Genomic DNA, 21,431 nt, shown 5'->3' with positions numbered 1-21,431 from the left:
AATACAAAAAGAAAAAAGGGTGCCAAATGGCATGTCTGGAATGTTATTTTTTAAAAAAAGAAAAAAATGAATATATATGTATTTCACAATATAAGATCCATATATATATACATGCCCTTGAGCACACACACACACACACACACACACACACACACACACACAAATCTATACTAAGATACCCCTAAAAATATAAGATGTAACACTAGTTGCTTCTAAGTATAGAACAGTGGCTGGGGAATAGAGAATGGAAGGATATTTTTCAATGTGTTTTATAGTATATATCCTTTTCAATTTTTAACTAAGTGAATCTTACCCATTTTTAAAGAAAATCAAAGTTTAAGGAAAAAAATAACAGGCTTGACTCAAAATGTTAAGGGACATCTAGTGTCCTCCTTTTAGTTAATTCTTAAACCGAGAGGAGTTAGTTTGTCCATGTCACATAACTAGTATGTAAGCAACACAGGATCAGAACTTAGATTTGATTGGGCTTTCTATACAAGGTTACTTAAGGGTAAAGAAAACCACGTAAGGAACGCCTGGGTGGCTCAGCGATTGAGCGGCTGCCTTTGGCTCAGGGCGTGATCCTGGAGTTGTGGGATCAAGTCCCACATCAGTCCCCCTGCATGGAGCCTGCTTTCCCCTCTGCCTGTGTCTCTGCCTCTCTGTGTCTCCCATGAATAAATAAAATCTTAAAAAAAAAGAAAAGAAAAGAAAACCATGTAAATACTCTTCACATAAATAAACCAAAAGTTCAAAACTCCATTTTGGTGTGGTTGCGGTAAAAACAACAAATAACTTGCTGGAAGAGACATGTTAAGACTTGATATCATTCAGGAGAACAATCTGGCAGCCTTTATCAAGGTTAAAAGTGTTTATGACCAGGCAAGTGCATGGGAAGACTTGCCTTGTCAGATCTCAAACTTATATAAAAACTTATATTTAGGGGATCCCTGGGTGGCTCAGTGGTTTAGCACCTGCCTTCGACCTGGGTCGTGATCCTGGAGTCTCGCCATCGAGTCCCACATCGGGCTCCCTGCATGGAGCCTGCTTTTCCGTGTCTCTCATGAATAAGTAGCTAAAATACTTAAAAACAAATTTTTTAAATAAATAAATAAAAGTTTATATTTAGGGACACATGGGTGGTTCAGTGTTGAGTGTCTGTTTTTGACTCAGGGCATGATTCCGAGGTCCGGGGATCGAGTCCCACATCGGGCTCCCTGCTTTGTGTCTCTCATGAATAAATAAAATCTTAAAAAAAAAGGTTTATATTTATATTGAATACAATGTGATAGAATAATTAGTGGGAACAAGGCTATAAAATCCACGAGAAGGGTAGATGCCAGGGACTAAGGAAAGGGGAAAATGGGGAGCTGCTAATCAAGACCTAATGTTCCAGATAAGCAAGATGAAAAAGTTCTAGGGACATGATGTACAACAATGTGCCTATAATAACAAAATGTATTGTACACTTAAAAATCTGTTAAGAATGGGACGCCTGGGTGGCTCAGTGGTTGAGCATCTGCCTTTGGCTCAGAGCATGATCCTGGAGTTCTGGGATCGAGTCCCACATGGGCTCCCTGTGGGCATTCTGCTTCTCCCTCTGCCTATGTCTCTGTCTTCTCTCTGTGTCTCTCATGAATAAATAAAATCTTAAAAAAAAAATCTGTTAAAAGGTTTTATTTTTTTTTAATATTTTATTTATAGAGTGAGAGAGAGAGAGAGAGAGAGGCAGGCAGGCTCCATGCAGGGAGCCTGACATGGGACTCGATCCCGGGGTCTCCAGGATCACGCTGTGAGCTGCAGGCAGCGCTAAACCACTGCGCCACCAAGGCTGCCCTGTTAAGATTTTAAACCACATGTTGTGTTATTGTAAAGTAAAAATGAAATCTTAGAATTCCTAACTTTTAAAGTTTTTGTAAAGCCAACATTTTCTGGAATAGGAGGAAAAATATTAAAGGTAATACTCATATAACACAATAGCTTTCTGATTTTATTCTCAATTTCCCAGATTTTTTGTGTACAAGTTTTTTTTTTTTTAATTTATTATAGTCAGAGAGAGAGAGAGAGAGAGAGAGAGAGAGAGAGAGAGAGAGAGAGGCAGAGACACAGGCAGAGGGAGAAGCAGGCTCCATGCACCAGGAGCCCGACACGGGACCCGATCCCGGGTCTCCAGGATCACGCCCTGGGCCAAAGGCAGGCGCTAAACCGCTGCGCCACCCAGGGATCCCTGTGTACAAGTTTAAGGCATTTTTTTTTTTTTTTAAAGATTAAAGATTTTATTTACTCAAGAGACACACAGAGAAAGGCACAGGCAGAAGAAGCAGGCTCCATCCATGCAGGGACCCCATCTCAGAAAGGAATCATGCCCTGAGCCTCGGGCAGACGCTCAACTGCCAAGCCATCCAGGCGTCCCAAGGCACTTTAAGATTTATTCATTGAGATATATGGGTTTAAGGGGGGGCAGAGGGAGATAATCTGACTCCCCACCAAGTATGGAACCCTCACAACCCTGGGATCATGACCAGAATCCCAATCAGGAGTTGGATGCTTAACCAACTGAGCCACCCAAAAGCCCCTTAAGCACACTTTGAAGTCAGACTAACCTGAGTTCAATCCCAAACTATGACTTAAAAGTGATGTTACCTTAAGCAAGTTATCCTTTCTGCTAGAAAGCAAGGAGTAACTGCCTCACCAAGTTCCTGTGATTTCGTTATTTAAAGAGTCTCTTAGGGATCCCTGGGTGGCGTAGCAGTTTGGCACCTGCCTTTGGCCCAGGGCACGATCCTGGAGACCCGGGATCGAATCCCACGTTGGGCTCCCGGTGCATGGAGCCTGCTTCTCCCTCTGCCTCTCTCTCTCTCAGTGACTATCATAAATAAATAAAACAAACATTTAAAAAAAAATAGTCTGTTAAATGCCTAGAACAATGTGGCAAATGCTCAAAAATGGTAGTATAATCATTAAAGTTCCAGGTGGAATTTTATCTTATTTGTTGGCCAAAAGGCAAACAGCATCCTGTTGTGAAAAAATGTGGTTCAACACCCTCGGCACCCTTATTTTTGGCTTAAATTTCTCATGCCAAAATTATTTTCTCTATTAATTTCTAATATGACCTCATAATCTAAAATTATTTCTTTAGCAATTCTGCTAGACAAGCATTATGGACTACTAATATGACACAAAAAAATTCCCCCATCCTTTTAATTTAGATTATAAAATGGAGTTCTGAAGTTTCAAAAACACCAGGTAATTCTAAGGATGAACCAAGGTTTATAAACTATTGCTTTTAATCTCAAAATTCATTTGCTTGGGTGTTCGAAAAACAGAATTGGTGAACATATGCCTAACTCTCCAATTTACCAGCTACAGAACCTTGAAGTTTCCTCTCTCTTCGGAGTCAGTTTTCTCATTGGTAAAACAGGGAAATCCTGCTAACAAGGTTATAAAGAGCAAAAGCTCTTTATAGCAAGACTATCTAGCTGTGCCTCAGGAACAATAGGAAACTCATTACTCACTAGGGTTCTATAAATTGAGCTTTTTTTTTTTTAAATCTTTTTTTTTAATTTTTTATTTATTTATGATAGTCACACACACACAGAGAGAGGCAGAGACACAGGCAGAGGGAGAATCAGGCTCCATGCACCGGGAGCCCAATGTGGGATTCGATCCCGGGTCTCCAGGATCGCGCCCTGGGCCAAAGGCAGGCGCCAAACCGCTGCGCCACCCAGGGATCCCCTATAAATTGAGCTTTTAATCAGAATTCTTGTACTGAGGATGACAAAAATTAAGCCTTAGTATACCATAAGGCACTAACACGTGATTTACATAAATATGTACATACTTTAAGGACACCACCAAAAGTTGAGGCTGTTAAATTCCATGCTGTTTACAATTTCAATTAGGTTTCAATTCCACAAGACAAACATAGGGCATAATTCTTCAAGTCTGGTATGGGACTGTTTGGGTTCAAATCTTCTCTCCCTGGGTACTATAGCTAAATCAAAGCTCCAACTCCATTTCCTACTTGTTAAGTTCAACAAATTATGAACTAGATGTAGATGTCCATAATCAACCAGGATTGAAATGTGCATGGAGTCCTTAGAATTATGACCTAGTAGCCACAGACAAAGCACCTGGAGGTGGAATGCCTTATGTCCAAATCCTGGCTTTGCCACCTCCTACTGAGCGTGTGCTTGGTTATTACTCAACCTGTGCATGTGTCTCTTACCTTCCTCCTTGGCAAGATGAGAATTAACTACCCTAGAGGGTTGTTGAAAGATCAAGACGAGTGATATACACCAAGTACCTACAACAGTAGCCAGGGAATAGAAAATGCTCCTGAAGTATTAGCTGCAGTCACTATCACGCCAACACCTGGCACATGAAAGGCATTCAAGGCTAGTAAACCTTCCATGGACTTTTTGCAAAGTAAGTTATGTAGTAGTACCAAGTACTAAAAATGGGTAACCTTACATTAAGTTCTTAAAAATACAATACTTAGGAAAAGAGACATTTAACACTGGATTCCTTAAGTGAGAAACCATACTTCAACATAAACTGGTTATACATGAAGTTAAAATGTTTTTTATTTTATTTTTTTAAAGATTTTATGTATTCATTCATGAGACACAGAGAGAGAGGCAGAGACACAGGCAGAGGGAGAGGCAGGCTCCATGTGGGGAGCCTGATGCGGGACTAGATCCTGGGACTCCAGGATCACGCCCTGGGCCGAAGGCAGGCACTAAACCGCTGAGCCACCCAGGGATCCCTTAAAATATTTGTTTTTAAAGATTTCAGTTATTTATTCATGAGAGACACACAGAGAGAGGCAGAGACAAGGCAGAGGGAGAAGCAGACTCCATGTGGGAGCCCGACGTGGGACTTGATTCCCGGACTCCAGGATCACGTCCTGAACCAAAGGCAGACGCCCAACCACTGAGCCACCCAGGCATCCCTAAAATATTTCTACTTTTAAAAATAAGAGAAGTCTGTGACTTTGTATCAGCATCAATAATTTACTAAATAAAGCGAAATACAATGTGAAAATTGGAAAGCCCATTGCCCAGAATTCTCTGCAGGTTACTTAAAACACTGGAAAACCCTAAACCATCTTAAATCACCAAATAAAGATTAACCACTCATTTATGTATTTTTATTTGCTCATTTCTGTATTAATACACTAAAACTAAATTTTAGAGACACTGGATATTAGTTTGGATACCATTAGTTTATTATAAAAGAGAGACATGAAAATTATTTACATGATGCAAGATTTCACAACTTCACTGGAATGGGCAGCTTCGCTTCATGCCGTTTTAAGAATGATTTCAGTCCACATACTTTCCAAGAATGTCACCATCTCTAAATAAGAAATAATCCTGCAGACAGAGAAAACCATTACTTAAGAAAACTAGTAACAAATACTTAACTTTTAAGAAGAAATAAATATTAAACTTACACACCTTGTCATCTAGGACTACTTTGGTGCCTCCATATTCTGGGAGAAGAACTTTATCTCCAACTTTCACACTAACTGGTTGAATCTCTCCACCCTTAAGAAAATAAGGATGTTTATTAGAACAGAGTTCACCAAATATTCACACCTTTTATTAAACATGCTCACTCAAATCAACTGCTAAAAAAGGATTTGGTGGCCAAGGGACATGCTTTATCCCTTTACTGTAGTTCTTTGCTCAAGAACAGCACTGTTATAATTACACTTCAAAACAAGGCATACAGGGATGCTTAAACTAAAACCTAACTTCAGAGTACAGTTTAAAGAGTTATATTGGAAACGCTAAGGTAAGCTAACTTTTTGGTTAAATATTAACATAACCTCCAGACTACACAAGATCTGTTTATGAAACTGCATATGTGGTGGTCATGTTTAACTTCTTCCAATACACAAAAATTCAAGACGTATTGCCAGAATTTGGAACATATACTTCTTTTATGATTCAATTTCCTTTCCATCAAAGTACAGATTTGGGCAGCCCAGGTAGCTCAGCGGGTTTAGCGCCGCCTTCAGCCCAGGGCATGATCCTGTGGTCCCAGGATAGAGGCGCACGTCGGGCTCCCAGCATGGAGCCTGCTTCTCCCTCTGCCTTTCTCTGCCTCATGAATAAATGAAAAAAAAAATTAAAAAAAAAAAAAAAGTATAGATTTGAGAGACTGCAGCATAGCGCCCCTGCCCCAAAACCTTCCTTCCTGGTCCTGACTCCAGGATACACCTCCTTGCTAGAACTTTCTTTCTTACAGACAACTAGAACAATACAATTAATCTATCTGACCCCAAGGCATTTGTGTATTGTGTCCGACTTGGAGGTCTGAGGTCTAAGCAATCAACTGGAGAATGCCTGTAAAGCTAGGTCCAACCTGTTCCTTTCATAAGCACACCCACTAAGGCCAAAAAGAGTTAAAAGATTAGGGCAATTACGAGGTTAGAGGTCAAACCTAGAGTTTAAATTTTCCCCAACTTGTAAAAGCACCCACGAATCATCTTAAATACGGTTTTTTGGTTTATCAAAGACTTAGAATTTGAAGAAAAGGCCGATCATACTCGGCCACCAAATGGTTAACTGCTTTTAATAATCGAGATTTCTTTTTTTCCCCCCTCCACTCCACATAAAAACGGTTCAACGTTAGCCCCACTTACCTTTCCTTTGGAACCTGATCCAACAGCCACTACTGTTGCTTGCAACACTTTCCCTTGAGATTTTTCTGGTAGCATGATACCTCCTTTGGTTACAGTTTCAGCTGCACTCCTTTCGACTAAAACCCGGTCAAAGAGGGGAAGAAACTTCCTAAACGCCTGCCCTGCCTGTAAGAGAGGAAATGGGACGTCAAATTTGAAACAGCAGTAGTTATGCGATTATATTCTCGGCGTTACTCGTCAAAAAAGCACGTGCGTGGCTTTCAAAGTTAACGCCAAGGCTCAAATTCGTTTAAAGGAAAAAAAAAAAAACACGCCACTTGAGTGTTTTGCTCTCATGAGTCTAATTTCCCGTTCTGCAGCTGTTAGGGGTTGCTGCTGCTGCTGTGCTCAGCCCTCGGACGAGCTTTAAGGGCAACCTTGGTTGACTTCAAGGTCAAAGATTTTCCTTCCTTGGGTTTCTCCAGGACATTTCTGCAAAAGCCATCAAGGCGCGCGCCTGCAGCCGGGCTTCCGCAGATGCTGCACGGGCAGAGGCCCCGCGGGAGGCGCGTCCGTCCCCGGCCCGGGCTGCAGGCGAGCCGGGCTCCCGCGTGCAGGGCCCAGGCGCCGGCGAGGGGCGGTGAGCCCGTCCTCCGCGCGGCCCCTGCAGCTGAGCCCCTCGGGGCCCCCTCCCCTCCCCGCACGGCTGCCCCCGCGCTTCGGGTAGGGCCCGCCGCCAGCTCCCGCGGGCCTCACCATGCCTCCGGCCGCCGCAGTCCCACTCGCTCTGGAGCCGCCGCCGCCGCCGCCAGGAGACCCGCAGTCCGACCCCCAGGCCACGTGAACATGGGAAAAGGCCGCCCGGCGCGCATGCGCGCTCGCTCCCGCGCCCCGCCCCTCCCCGCAGGAGAGGGTGGCCGCGCCAGCGCGCGCTGCGATTGGCCCCCGGCCCCGCGCTTCGGCCGCTGACGCGGGGACGCCCAGGCGGAAGGAAACGGGACTTCTTTCTAGGCCTTTCCAGGCCGCCCGCGGAGGTGAAAGTACTACCTCCTCGCCCCTCTCCCGGAAATGACGCGCCGTGAACCTTGACCCCCCCAGAGAGCGCCGCGCTTCCCGGAAAGTTCTGGAACCCAGCGCAGCCCGGGAACTAGCCTAAGCCGGCCGCAGGGGGCTGAGCCCGCCGGCCTGGCCCTGCCGCGGGTAGCGAGGGGCGGGGCTGGCGCGGGGCGCGTGCCGATTGCCGGGCCCGGGCGGGCGGGCAGGGCTGGGAGGCGCCGGCGCGCGCGGGGCCGGGGGGCGGGGGGAGGGCGGCGGAGGGAGGGGACACTGGCTCTTTGCCGTGCGCGCCGTGCGCTCTGCCCCTCAGTCGCCGCCGCCGGCCTGCCTCGCCGCCCGCACGCTCCGCCGCCGTCCCGCAGGTACCCCGCGCCCGCGCCCCGGAGCGCCGCCCCCCCCCCCCGCGGTCTGAGAGGGCGGCGGGAGGGCGAGGGCGAGGGCCGGGGCCCCCAGGGCGCGCAGACCCCGCCGCCGGGCCAGGCCTCACGGGGTCCGGCGCTGCCGTCACGTGCAGCCCGCACTGCCCCCGGGCAGGGCGCCGCGGGCGGGCTGGCCCGGGGTGGGGGTCGGGAGCGTGCTCGGCGGGCCCGCCCCTGCCGCCCCCCGGGCCGGCCGCAGGGCGCCGCGCTGGGTGGTCGCAGCCGCCGCGGGCCCCGCGCACACCGTGACCTTGCGGAGGGCGTCCTGAGGGAAAGACACGTGGGCCGGGCCCCCAGCGTGGCGGCCCCGGGTGCTCCGGGCACAGGCCCTGAGCCGCCGCCCGGAGACGCATCTTACTAAGCACATTTTTGTACCTTCAGGAATGGGTTTTTTTTTTTTCCCCTCCTCCCTCGAGCGCCCATGCCTTTGCTGCAGACTTGGGTTTTCGGGAGCGCATTTTCTCTAAGTTGTTGAAGCGGTAAAAGGTTCCCTCGGTTTTAGCGGCCGCGGGGAAGGCGATGGGCGTGCTCTGCGCGTGCCGCGGGGTGGGCGCGCGGTCGGCCTCACGTGGGCGCTGGCGCGGGTGCCCGCTGTTACCCGGGGCAGGCCGTGCGGTGTCCGGGTAGCTGCGGGGCACCAAGGGTGCAGCTAGTGTGGGAGTACTGCTAACCTGGTGCTTTCCGCCCCCCCGCAGAAATGCTTCGATTACCCGCAGTCCTCCGCCACGTCAGGCCAGTGTCCAGAGCCCTGGCTCCTCATCTCACTCGGGCCTACGCCAAGGATGTAAAATTCGGTGCCGATGCCCGAGCCTTAATGCTTCAAGGTGTAGATCTCCTAGCCGATGCCGTCGCCGTTACTATGGGGCCAAAGGTATCAGTGTTTTTTATTTTGTTGGAATTTACAGTATCGTGAGTTCAGGAGTAGAAATTTAATTATGTCTGAGAGTCCCACCGAGCTGTTGAGCAGTAAGTACTTCCGTATCCATTGTTCACTCATTTATAATCAGTAGGACTTATCTAGATACTGGGACAGCTCTCTGATTTGGGTCTGTAACATGTAATAAATTCAGGAGCCTAGATTTAGGTTAAGCTACTAGTATTTTCTTGATGAAAATTGCCCTACCTGTGTTGACCCTGATGACTTATGGATCCTGGGCTCCTCGTGCAGTCTGAGGAAGGTATTGCAATCAGAACCGCGTACTGACGATAAAAGCCTCTGGAAGTAATAAAGTTGTCCTTAACCTTAAAAAAAAAAAATCTCCAATAAATACGTAAGAGTTCCCAATTACTGCTTACTCTTTTCTTTTACGTAGATAAGAACGGTCTTAAAACCGTTTCTTTAAAATTTGCGAAACTTTCTTTCCTACAATGTCTGATGTAATGGAGTGGTAACTCACAGCTCAAAGTGGATTTGAAAATGGGAGGTAGAATTAATCTTGCTTGCCTGCTTAAGGTTTGGATTTTTCCCTGGCAGTTCATACCATTGGTGGAAGTATTGTAATGAAGATTTTTGTCTCATTTAATATGAAGAGGGTGATGAGTGAAAGGGTAACCCGTTTTGAGGAGACCTTTGAAGGTGATGCACAAATGGAGTGATGCTTGATTGCAGGTTGACAGATCCAATATCAGAGTATTGATACATATTGTATAAAACGTGGCATTTGCATGCCTCCCAAGTAGCAGCTTTGGTTCAGATCCAGAAGCTGCTAATACTGTTTGCACCATGATGTGAGATTTAACATTGACTCAGCCCCTGGAAGAGTGAACTGTACTTGCCTTGCTTTTGGTATTTTATTTAGTAGCTAAATTTTGAAGTCTCTTTTCTTATTATTTTCATAGATAGCAGGCACTGGACAAAACTTAATTATGAATCATGTGAAGGATATTCTGAAATTTCATTATGAGCTACCAGGTTGTTTGGTTTTCTGTGTGTGTGTATGTTTTAATGAGATGACAATTTTAGTCTCTGGGATTTTTATCTTCCATAAAACCTTCATGCATGGTTATGCATTTGGCAACAGAAAAGGTCATTTTGTTTGTAAGCTAAGAACACTGATGGATTTGCCTTTGAGATTCTTGCACATTTAAGAAAAGCGACAACTTGTGTTGAGGCTTTCAAGTAATTAAAAACTGTTCATTGTGTTTCAAGCTAAATGCACTCAGGTATGTGATTCTGTCACTTTTTTTCCCTCTAATTATAGGGAAGAACAGTGATTATTGAGCAGAGTTGGGGAAGTCCCAAAGTAACAAAAGATGGTGTGACCGTAGCAAAGTCAATTGACTTAAAAGACAAATATAAAAATATTGGCGCTAAACTTGTTCAAGATGTTGCCAATAACACAAACGAAGAAGCTGGGGATGGCACCACTACTGCTACTGTCTTGGCACGCTCTATTGCCAAGGAAGGCTTCGAGAAGATTAGCAAAGGTGCTAATCCTGTGGAAATCAGGAGAGGTAGGAAAGTCTCTTCATTGTTGCCAGTGTTTTGAAGTGTCTTAAAAAGTTAAGTCTTGTTTCTCCTCTCTCAAAAAAAAAAGTCTTAAATTGAGTTTTCCTTTGGCAAATAGCAATTATATGCCTGCCTTATGCGATGGGTACTATGCTAGTTTTTTTTTTTTTTTTTTTTTAAGATTTATTTATTCATTCATGAAAGACAGAGACACAGGCAGAGGGAGAAGCAGGCTCCCTGCAAGGGAGCCCGATGTGGGACTCGATCCTGGGACTCCAGGATCACACCCTGGGCTGAAGGCAGATGCTCAACCATTGAGCCACCCAGGCGTCCCTGGATTTTTTTCTTTAAGTTATATTTCTCAAAGGGAAGAGCCAGAACTAATCCTACTCGTTGAACAAAATTGGATTCTCATAAATCCATGTTGTGATGCTATTGACTGTTAAAGCAAATTTTTTGATTATATATTAAATGAGAAAATTTCAGATAATTAAAACCTGTAGGGGCATAACCCTGTCCTACAGTTGAGGAAAGTGTTGGGTGACCCTGTTGGAAACATGCAACATGATGGATTGTCAATAGCTTACATAGAATGAGTTGAATGGTGAAATTATTGAAATTATGCTCTTGGTTTTTTTCCTTTAGACCAGTTTTCAAAATAATTTTGGCTTGTGAGTCTTCACTTACTAAAGTTCTTGTTTTGGTGCGTGCCATTCAACTCTATGCAATTAGGAAAAGTGCTGGCATAGATGCATTATATAGGCCGTTAACATTAAAACATTTAACACGAAATTGAAATTTTTACTTGGTGTGGAGCCCTGAGAGAATAAGCTTTGTAATGGCATTTATTCTTAAATAAGGTGTGATGTTAGCTGTTGATGCTGTAATTGCTGAACTTAAGAAGCAGTCTAAACCCGTGACAACCCCTGAAGAAATTGCACAGGTAAGGATTTTTCATATTATGATAAATGTGATTTTATTCCATAATCCTATACCAGTGTCAGAATAATGTTACCACCCAGTCACTTGACATGGAAAGCATTTCTTCTTACTGCTTAAAAAACATCTGAAAATCATGCAGTGACCGTAACTAGAGTCTTAGTGGTCACTTTAGTTTTACATGGCTGTGAGTAAAACTCATTTGTTTGTATGGAAGATATTCTTCAGCTATTTGTCAAAAGGTGCATAATTTTTGTCATGTTAGAATATTGCCACTTTTTCCAAGAAGGGGGGATATTCTCCCTTTTTTTAAAAAAAATGTTTATTTTATTTCTTTTAAAAATACTCTAGCCAAATGGTAAGTTTAAAAATAATTGTTAGACCTATTAGACCACATCTGCTTGTCCATAGGTTCCCCCTGCCCCAATATATCAGTTTTGAAGTTACTAGGAAAAGGGAGGGGAGCTGACTGGGGATGCTGGCCTTATCTTTGTAACTTGGAAGAGTAACTTGATTGTTTTAGGTTGCTACGATTTCTGCAAATGGAGACAAAGAAATTGGCAACATCATTTCTGATGCAATGAAAAAGGTTGGAAGAAAGGGTGTCATCACAGTAAAGGTAAGTGTTTTTAATGATAGCTTGAGATGAGTTGTCTGATCAAAACAGTCTTCAAATAGAAAAATTTATGTGTTTCAAGCTTGATTCCTTTATGCATGTTTTAGCATTCACGTAGACTAGGGTATTTCCTGAGTTGTGTGTGAATTTTTTAGCCTTCCCTGTGAGGGAGGAATCCATTGTAACTTAAATGATACTATTCTTCTAGATGTAAAAATTCAAAAATGCATTTTTGAAATTTTTGCAGAATTGCAGTTTGATCCCCTAGGGCATTTGCATATTTACACGCCTGGATCCCTTGTGATCAGTGCGGTCTTCTAATCTGGTCTATAATTACAACTTACTGTGTTTCTGTAATGAAATTCATACAGCTAATTGATTTTTATAGGATGGAAAAACACTGAATGATGAATTGGAAATTATTGAAGGCATGAAGTTTGATCGAGGTTATATTTCTCCATACTTTATTAATACGTCAAAAGGTAAGAACAAGTCAGTAAATGAAATTAAAGAAAATATACAGGTTACCATGGGTCACACTGTAAGCATTAATCAGGTCATACTTCTAAAAGATAAATTTAGGTATCCCAAAAGTTATTGTAAATGAGAAATGAAGGGAAAAACATGAACTCAGTTATTTGAGATGTACTAAAACTTTGGTTTATAGTTTTTTCACTTAACTAAATTGCAGTTATTTTCAGGATATTGTTACAATGTCTTAAGTTGGTTTGAAATGTTTATTTTTGCAGGTCAGAAATGTGAATTCCAAGATGCCTATGTTCTCTTGAGTGAAAAGAAGATTTCTAGTGTCCAGTCCATTGTACCTGCTCTTGAAATTGCCAATGCTCACCGTAAGCCCTTGGTCATAATTGCTGAAGATGTTGATGGAGAAGCTCTGAGTACACTTGTTTTAAATAGGTAATAGGCTTTCGTATTTGATTTACATTTCCAGATGAAAGGCAGTTTTTTTATATTGGTGTTTGAAATACCCTTTATGTACCCCCACATTGCACCACTCGAATTAGCATATATACAGGTTTGCTTTGTGAGCTCTGTTAAAATGGTTTGTTCTTTTTGAATGAGTTCTGTTTGAAAGTCCTTAATATTTTGTGCAAGTTTTTCATAAGACAGCCTAATTTTGAATGTGATACTTATTTAATTATAAGTAAACTACTGTTTTTTTTTTCAATTTTGGGTCAAAACGTATTTAGTTACATAATCTGTTAAAATGTTAAGGGTGGCTCAATGGTTGACTGTCTTTGATCCCGAGGTCCTGAGATCAAATCCTGCATCAGGCTCCCCACAGGGAGCCTGCTTCTCCCTCTGCTGAGAGGGAGAGGGTCTCTGCCTCTGTGTCTCATGAATAAAGCAAATCTCAAAAAAAATTTTTGTTTTTTTTTTAAATTTTTATTTATTTACTATAGTCACACACACACAGAGAGAGGGGCAGAGACATAGGCAGAGGGAGAAGCAGGCTCCATGCACTGGGAGCCCGACGTGGGATTTGATCCCTGGTCTCCAGGATTACGCCCTGAGCCAAAGGCAGGCGCTAAACCGCTGCGCCACCCAGGGATCCCAAAACTTTTTTTTAAAAGATTTTATTTATTTATTCATGAGGCACAGAGAGAGGGAGAAGCAGGCTCCATGCAGGGAACCCGTTGTGGGGCTCGATCCTGGGACCACAGGATCACGCCCTGGGCTGAAGGTAGGCGCTCAACTGCTGAGCCACCCAGAGATCCTATCAAAGGAAATTTTAATTAATGGTCTGAAATAGAGAATTTGACATTCAATCTAAGATAAAGTGTCTTCGCTTAATTTTTTAAACTATAATATATTATTTTTTACTTTAAGACTAGTAGTTCCTGCTATAAAAGTGTTAGGGCCTTACTGTGGTGCATGGCTGTCTCCGTCAGAAGAGCATGTGACTCTTGATCTTGATTGTGAGTTCGAGTCTCACATGGGTGTGGAGATTAAATTTTAAAAAAGAATATTAGAATGTTTTTAAAATACATAATCTTCCTATTCCTAGAATTGAGGTATATTAGAAGTAATAATTTTCTTGAGGATTATATTTATTCAGGAGAGACACACAGAGGCAGAGACACAGGCAGAGGGAGAAGCCGGCTCCATGCAGGGAGCCCGACATGGGACTCGATCCTGGGTCTCCAGGATCATGCCCTGGGCTGAAGGCGGCACTAAACCGCTGAGCCCTCTGGGCTGCTCTAGCAGTAATAATTTTCCAATTGTAATGGAAATGGACAAACAAAATAGTTCTATGGGAGAGTGCATACCTTGACACAAAAGCTCCGAATGAGTTGACTTATCCTTGAATGTTTGTTAGCTTGGATTTGCTTTTTGGGTTATGAAAAGCTTTAGGAGATTGTGGGATTTTAAGTCAAAATAAAAAAAAAAAAAATAGACCTCCAGAGTTTCATTGAGCCATCTTACTGGTGTCTGTAGCTTTGGATGGCTGATTGATTTGGCATACTATGTTTATCTGTCCCTCTGATTTTTATTTGGCCCTTTAATAAAATAGACCAACTCTGTCTTTAACAGTTTAAATACTCCTTTTTCACACAGTCTGGTCTCAAGTGGACATTCCTTTGATTATATATTCCAGATATTCATTACATGATAAAATCGCAGGTGAACTTAATGCTATTTATCAGCAACACATATGTAAAGGAACTGAATTAAGAACACTGCTCAAACTTCAGTAGTAACTTGATCCATTACTAAATAGAACAAATAGGGTGTAGGGATAAATGCTTATTACATCTGCAAACTTAATATTTGGTGACTGTTCTAATCTTCACAATCTATAAAATAGTTATCACTGTAGTTAACTTAAAAGTTTTTTGCTTTATGTTAGCATTTATTTCCTGGGTTCAGTTTAACCGTAAGGTCAACAATTTTTGACAAAGGTAATGGCAAATACGGATGAATGGAAAGGTGCTCTTTCATGTCTTAATTTGACTAAAAGTTGGTAGGAAGCAAAAAATTGTAAAGTGTGGTTTCCAGGGGTGCTTGGGTGGCTTAGTCAGTTATATGTCTGCTTTCAGCTCAGATCACGGTCCTCGGGGGTCCTGGGATTGAGCCCCATGTTGGGTGCCTCCCCCCCCCCACCCCCATTCATGTGCTCTCTTTCTCTTTTTTTTTTTAAGAGATTTGATTTATTTATTCATGAGAGAGACAGAGAGGCAGAGTCATAGGCAGAGGGGGGAAGCAGGCTCCCTGCGAGGAGCCTGATGTGGGACTCAATCCCAGGACCCCGGGATCACACCATGAGCCACCGAGCCACCCAGGCGTCCCCTCACTCTCTCAAATAAATAAAACCTTTTTTTTAAAAAAGTGTGGTTTCCTAAGTAATCTTAGTACTAAGAACTTAAAACTAGACAACCATTTTAATTAACTTTAAATCTCATTCTTATTGTTCTTAACAGGCTAAAAGTCGGTCTTCAGGTTGTGGCAGTCAAAGCTCCAGGTTTTGGTGACAATAGAAAGAACCAGCTTAAAGATATGGCTATTGCTACTGGTGGCGCAGTAAGTAAAATATATGTGATGTTGGTTTACTGAATGTTATATACTTCCAGGCCTAAAATTTATAGGTAGATTTTAGGTTTTTCACAATCATTTATTATTAACTATTAATTTTTGTTTCTGTTGGATGTTTTCGAGGTAAAGGTTTGATTAAATGTGCCCAGGTCCCTGCTCTAACTTGCTATGAGTCTAGCCCAAGAATAGGATTATTTGACTAATATGTGTTCAATACAATAGAAAAGACATAGGACTTAATTGTTTAGGTCTAAGGTCTAGTCCTGGTTCCACCAAAAGTGTGACCTCAGAGGAATTGAGTTTATACTTTTCTGAAATAAAGCTAATTAATTCTGATTGAGGATTAAGTGAGAAGTGGGAAATGCAGTGAAAAACTTGATCACGTCTTCTCTGGACTAGAACTGGTCTTGAAATTTCACATTTCAAAGAATACAGTATTCTAAGATGTTTATCTCCTCAAAACACCCACCTGATGTATTACTGATAAGCTTGGTATAATGAAAAACCAAGCTGCAACGGTTCATTTTTAAATATTTTTGTAGGTGTTTGGGGAAGAAGGGTTGACTCTAAATCTCGAAGAAGTTCAGCCTCATGACTTAGGAAAAGTTGGAGAGGTCATTGTGACCAAAGATGATGCCATGCTTTTAAAAGGAAAAGGTGACAAGGCTCAAATTGAAAAACGTATTCAAGAAATCATTGAGCAGTTAGATATCACAACTAGTGAATACGAAAAGGAAAAGCTGAATGAGCGTCTGGCAAAACTCTCAGATGGAGTAGCTGTGTTGAAGGTAAGATTCATTGTTGGAAATGAGTTTCTTGGGTTCTGAACTCAAGAATGATTTTGTTTCTGTGGTATTCTCCAATAGTGCCGTGTAACCAAAATGTTTTGGGAAATAACTTTGTCATGGAGATATATATTATATAAAATTTTTTTGGAATACTCTCCTTAAAGCCAGAAGTGAGCTTGGTATTGCTAGGGAAAAAGGTGTTTTGTTAATGATAGTGTGTTGGACTGATGTGAGACACTGCACTGACCCTATTAGCTCTTTAATCATGCAGTCACTTTTAACAAATAGGCGACCTTTTTTACATGTTTTTAAGTGAACTCCGTGCTTTTCAGTGACTCTTGCCAGTCAGCATCTTGAATGGGAGAAACCCATACTAACTGGAATTCTTTTAATCGTTAGGTTGGTGGGACAAGTGATGTTGAAGTGAATGAAAAGAAAGACCGAGTTACAGATGCCCTCAATGCCACAAGAGCTGCTGTTGAAGAAGGCATTGTTCTGGGAGGAGGTTGTGCCCTGCTTCGGTGCATTCCAGCCTTGGATTCAATAACTCCAGCTAATGAAGATCAAAGAATTGGTAAAATTGCCTTTCATGAGTTGATTAGCAACCTGATTTTAGTCTTTTAGAATGCAGTTGCCCATTAAATAGAACAATAAACCACAAACATTTCAGAATAGCATTAGAAGAGCACTGATAATTAGAAAATAAATGAAAGATGCAATCATGTCCAGGGAAATTAGAAAAAAGGTGAAAGATGCAGTCATGTCCAGGGGGAATGATTTGACCTGTGGACAAATAGAATTGTAATTTTTACAAAAGAATGAAACTGGGGATGCCTGGGGAGGCTCAGCGGTTGGGCATCTGCCTTTGGGTCAGGGTGTGATCCAGGTCGTCTGGGGTTCCAGTTGCGCATGGGACTCCCTGCAGGAGGCCTGCGTCTCCCTCTGCCTGTGTTTCTGCCTCTGTTCTCATGAATAAGTAAAATCTTTAAAGAAAAAGAAAAACTACAGTCTGCTAAATTTTATCTTTAGGTATCGAAATTATTAAGAGAACACTCAAGATTCCTGCAATGACCATTGCTAAGAATGCAGGTGTTGAAGGATCATTGATAGTTGAGAAAATTATGCAGAGTTCCTCAGAAGTTGGTTATGATGCTATGCTTGGAGATTTTGTGAATATGGTGGAAAAAGGAATCATTGATCCAACTAAGGTAAATAGTTGATCATTTTCTAAAAGTCTTGTTCATTTTTCACTAAGGAAAAAGGTAATATATTTACCAAATTTCTTTCTTAGGTGGTAAGAACTGCTTTATTGGATGCTGCTGGAGTGGCCTCTCTGTTAACCACGGCAGAAGTTGTAGTCACCGAAATTCCTAAAGAAGAGAAGGACCCGGGAATGGGTGGAATGGGTGGAATGGGAGGTGGTATGGGAGGTGGCATGTTCTGATTCCTAGAATAGTGCTTTATCATTCTTAATGAACTGTGAGAGGAAGCTCAAGGCTGTGTTCCTCAACCATAACTTCAGAGAAGTCAGTTCAAGGAAATGACTGAAGAAAAGGCTGGCTGATGTTTAAGAAAATCGCTATAACCATCAGTTACTGGTTTCAGTTGACAACATATAATGGTTTACTGCTGTCATTGTCCATGCCTACAGATAATTTATTTTGTATTTTTGAATAAAAAGACATTTGTACATTCCTGATAACTGAGTGCAAGAGCCATGTACCAATGTACTGCTTTCAACTTAAATCACTGAGGCATTTTTACTACTATTCTGTTAAAATCAGGATTTTAGTGTTTGCCATCACCAGATGAAAAGTTAAGCAGCCTTTCGGTGGAGAGTAAGAATAATTGTGTACAAAGTAGAAAAATATCCAATTATGTGACAACCTTTGTGTAATAAAAATTTGTTTAAAGTTAATTGTGTTAGCCTTTCCATGATCTAGAAGATAAATCAAAGCCAGTGGATGGAGGGGTAGAGTTTGGCACAAGTGTGTAAAACATTATTCTATCTGGAGTAGTCTCCTGTTTCTCTTTGCTAAAGACAATTATATTACGACATAGGTAATAGGAAGTTCCTGTGGGGACAGTATTGTGTGTTGAGGTCTTGTCATAAAGGGGCAATTTGTCCCTTCTTATGGAGGTTATGATTCCTGCTTCAAAGCCTCCACATAGTAAGAACTGGGTTCCTGGAACACCTGTCTGGCTCAGTTGGAAGAGCATGGGACTTGATCTTGGGTTTGTGAGTTCGAACCCCACACTGCATGTAGAGATTATAAGAAAAAAAAATGGGTTCCTGTTAGGTGAGAAGGGAAGGGTTTGTAGTAGGAGTGTACAAAGTGGAAAGGAGAGAGGTGTGCCTTTCAAGCATCATTAGCGGTGGGGAAGGGCATCCTTGATAGGCCTGGCCTGATCCAGTATTTTCACCTTTATTAACAATTTAAGGCAGGGGCAGCCTGGGTGGCTCAGCAGTTTAGCGCCGCCTTCAGCCCAGGGCTTGATCCTGGAGACCCCGGATCGAATCCCACGTTGGGCTCCCTGCACGGAGCCTGCTTCTCCCTCCCTCTCTCTGTGTCTCATGAATAAAATCTTTAAAAAAAAATTAAGGCAGATTTCTGACTACATGTACTTGGTCTTTATTGGAGAAAATAGAATGGAAATGTGGCTTTTTAAAATTTTTTTGTGTGTGTGGCTTATTTTTAAAACTGGCTGCATACATGTTTGGGGCAGAATGAGTTTTAAGACATAACTTTGTTTTCTAGATTTACTACATTATAAATTGAAAGCACAAGATCATGTTTAACATCTACATACTTGCTTTCACCTGTGCCAAAGGACCTAGTCTGCTGCTCAGTTTGGCCTTGGGGCTGCCGTTTTAGAGACTGGGATAAGCTAGGGTTTAAGGCAAATGCCCTTGGTAATGCAAAGCTCAGACAAAAGGAAAAAATCACAGATCAAAAGCCAGTCACTTGAAATTTGCACCTAGAACTACCTGTGCTTTGGCCAGGTTAGAAACAGAATGACAACAGATTAAATTAAAGGGGACTAAATAAAAGGCATTTTAAGTGAGCAAGACATGCCTAGAATATTAGTTTTGCCTGTAGAAGTAGCAAAAGGCAAAGCAATATCAAACGTTAGAGAAAGGGTTTATATAGTTAAATTACCTTAAAGGCCAAGCTAAGTGATTATAAGAAAAGGTAAGAGATGAAAAACACCTGGACTTTAAAAGATTATTAGAGCACAGCCAGCCTAAAGACACGAGCAGAGGAAAAAGTTAGTGTTCTGTGCTAGACACTGAACTAAAATACTTGGTTTAAGTCCGGAACCTTGGATTAGGGACTCCTTTCTAAACCTATGCCACACGAAGGTAAATAGGCTGAAAGGTTAAGTAGCTTATACAAAGTCTCCGAGCTATTAGGTGGTAAACCTCTGATGGGAGGGAGCTGGGTGTGAAGAGCTTACGTTCTTAGACCGAAGAGCCAGGCTGGAATGAACCCCTAAACCAGGATCTAGGCAATCGTAAACCCCCTTGAAAGCGGTAGCCAGAGACGTCCATACATTAGGAACCCAACTCTATCTTCTCTCCATCACTTACCTTCCAGAATGCCGGTAGCTAGCCAGCATTTCTACTCCCGTATTTCTCTTGGACAAGAGAGAATCATGTAGAAAAAGACTTCTGATTCTGAGAGTCCCTCCGATGAAAAGGCTGGCTCACCCGATCGCTGTACAGTGAGATTCCGCAGCCAATACACTCGTAGTCCCTTGCTTTCAAATATTCATGGACAAACCACCATTAAGCCTCAACATGAAGAATAGCAAAACCAAAAGGGATCTAGGAGAAACTTCTTTTTTTAAAGATTTTATTCATTCATGAGAGACACCGAGAGAAAGGTAGGGACACAGGGAGAGGGAGAAGCAGGCTCCCTGCAGGGAGCCCGATGCGGGACTCAATCCCAGGACTCTGGGATCTCATGCCCTGGGCCAAAGGCAGACACTCAACCACTAAGCCACCCAAGCATCCCTAAATCATAGTATCTTAAATATGAGATCCTGCTGCCATAAACCAAGGAAGCTAACAAAAAGGAACAATTAGAAAACATTATTGGAAATTAAAACTATGACAAAGGACCTGGAAAATAGAACTGAAATCTAAAAGGTGGAACAAAAACATGGAAAATAGGAAAAACTAGATTTAATATGAGGGAGGTTGAATGTCTAGTTAGGAATACCTGAATGATGGACCCAGAGAATACGGAGAGGAGATTCCTCAGGTTTCAAGTAACTGAGTCTAAATGAAAGACCCATAATTAGGACCAGGCAAGGGGCAGGAGCATGCAATTTCAGACTACCCAGGATAGGTAAAGAGTCGATTTTAAAAGCTTCCAGAGGGATGCCTGGGTGGCTCAGCAGTTGAGCGGCTGCCTTCAGCTCTGGGCGTGATCCCGGGTCCTGGGATCGAGTCCTGCATCGGGCTTCCTGCATGGAGCCTGCTTCTCCCTCTGCCTGTGTCTCTGCCTTTCTGTGTCCCTCATGAATAAATAAAATCTTTTAAAAAAATAAAAGCTTCCAGAGACCAAAAAATGGACGCTACACAAAGCCCTGGGATTAACAACGGTGTAAGGTTTTTCAAGAATAGCACGTGACGCCAGGATACAATGAAATCAGAGCTTCAAACTGGGATGAGAGGAGGGAGGATATTAACTAATGTAGAGTTCTAAGGTCAAATACTGTTTTTTGTTTTTAAAGATTTTATTTATTCATGAGAGACGCAGAGAGAGGCAGAGACAAAGGCAGAGGGAGAAGCAGGCTCCATGCAGGGAGCAGGATGTGGGACTTGATCCCAGGACTCCAGATCACGCCCTGGGCTAAAGGCAGACAATGAACCACCCAGGCATCCCTGTACTCAAGTATTGTATATAAAACAGTGATATATTCAGACAGACACTCAGGGATTCTAAAAATTTAGTTACCACTTGAC

At 42.6% G+C, this 21,431-nt stretch overlaps 2 protein-coding genes across 3 annotated transcripts in view; one reads left to right on the top strand and one right to left on the bottom strand.

Annotated features, from left to right (window-relative positions):
• Positions 1-7,516, bottom strand: part of MOB4 (MOB family member 4, phocein) — a 41,951-nt gene extending 34,435 nt beyond the window's left edge. The window contains exons 1-2 of the mRNA XM_055345054.1: positions 7,391-7,516; positions 6,656-6,820 (exon numbers count right to left, since the gene is read on the bottom strand). Coding sequence (XP_055201029.1) covers positions 6,656-6,820; positions 7,391-7,393 — 168 coding nt within the window. The 5' untranslated portion in view covers positions 7,394-7,516. The remainder of the gene's footprint in view (positions 1-6,655; positions 6,821-7,390) is intronic.
• Positions 7,517-7,710: 194 nt separating this feature from the next.
• HSPD1 (heat shock protein family D (Hsp60) member 1) lies at positions 7,711-18,374 on the top strand. 2 transcript variants are annotated; one of them, XM_055345050.1, is made up of 12 exons: positions 7,711-7,834; positions 8,805-8,980; positions 10,311-10,563; positions 11,419-11,501; positions 12,021-12,116; positions 12,502-12,595; positions 12,863-13,031; positions 15,557-15,656; positions 16,211-16,456; positions 16,856-17,030; positions 17,486-17,664; positions 17,748-18,374. In XM_055345050.1, exons 2-12 carry the CDS (start codon positions 8,807-8,809, stop codon positions 17,898-17,900), a joined length of 1,722 nt encoding a protein of 573 aa, XP_055201025.1. In that variant the 5' UTR covers positions 7,711-7,834; positions 8,805-8,806; the 3' UTR covers positions 17,901-18,374. The 2 variants fall into 2 exon arrangements, with proteins under 2 accessions (XP_055201025.1, XP_055201024.1); XM_055345049.1 differs by lacking the exon at positions 7,711-7,834 and adding an exon at positions 7,942-8,052.
• Positions 18,375-21,431: the final 3,057 nt, after the last annotated feature.

This window comes from Nyctereutes procyonoides, unplaced genomic scaffold (assembly GCF_905146905.1).
Source record: "Nyctereutes procyonoides isolate TBG_1078 unplaced genomic scaffold, NYPRO_anot_genome, whole genome shotgun sequence".
In the NCBI taxonomy this organism is placed as follows: Eukaryota; Metazoa; Chordata; class Mammalia; order Carnivora; family Canidae; genus Nyctereutes; species Nyctereutes procyonoides.
The sequence above is the reverse complement of the archived record's forward strand: the minus strand, read 5'-3'. Positions and strand labels throughout refer to the sequence as shown.

Excerpts from the sequence above, each read along its gene's own strand:
- HSPD1 (XM_055345050.1), top strand. The coding sequence starts at position 8,807 with ATGCTTCGATTACCCGCAGTCCTCCGCCACGTCAGGCCAGTGTCCAGA. Across the intron at positions 8,981-10,310 it reads CCGTTACTATGGGGCCAAAG|GGAAGAACAGTGATTATTGA; the intron begins GTATCAGTGTTT and ends CTCTAATTATAG. Across the intron at positions 13,032-15,556 it reads AGTACACTTGTTTTAAATAG|GCTAAAAGTCGGTCTTCAGG; the intron begins GTAATAGGCTTT and ends TGTTCTTAACAG.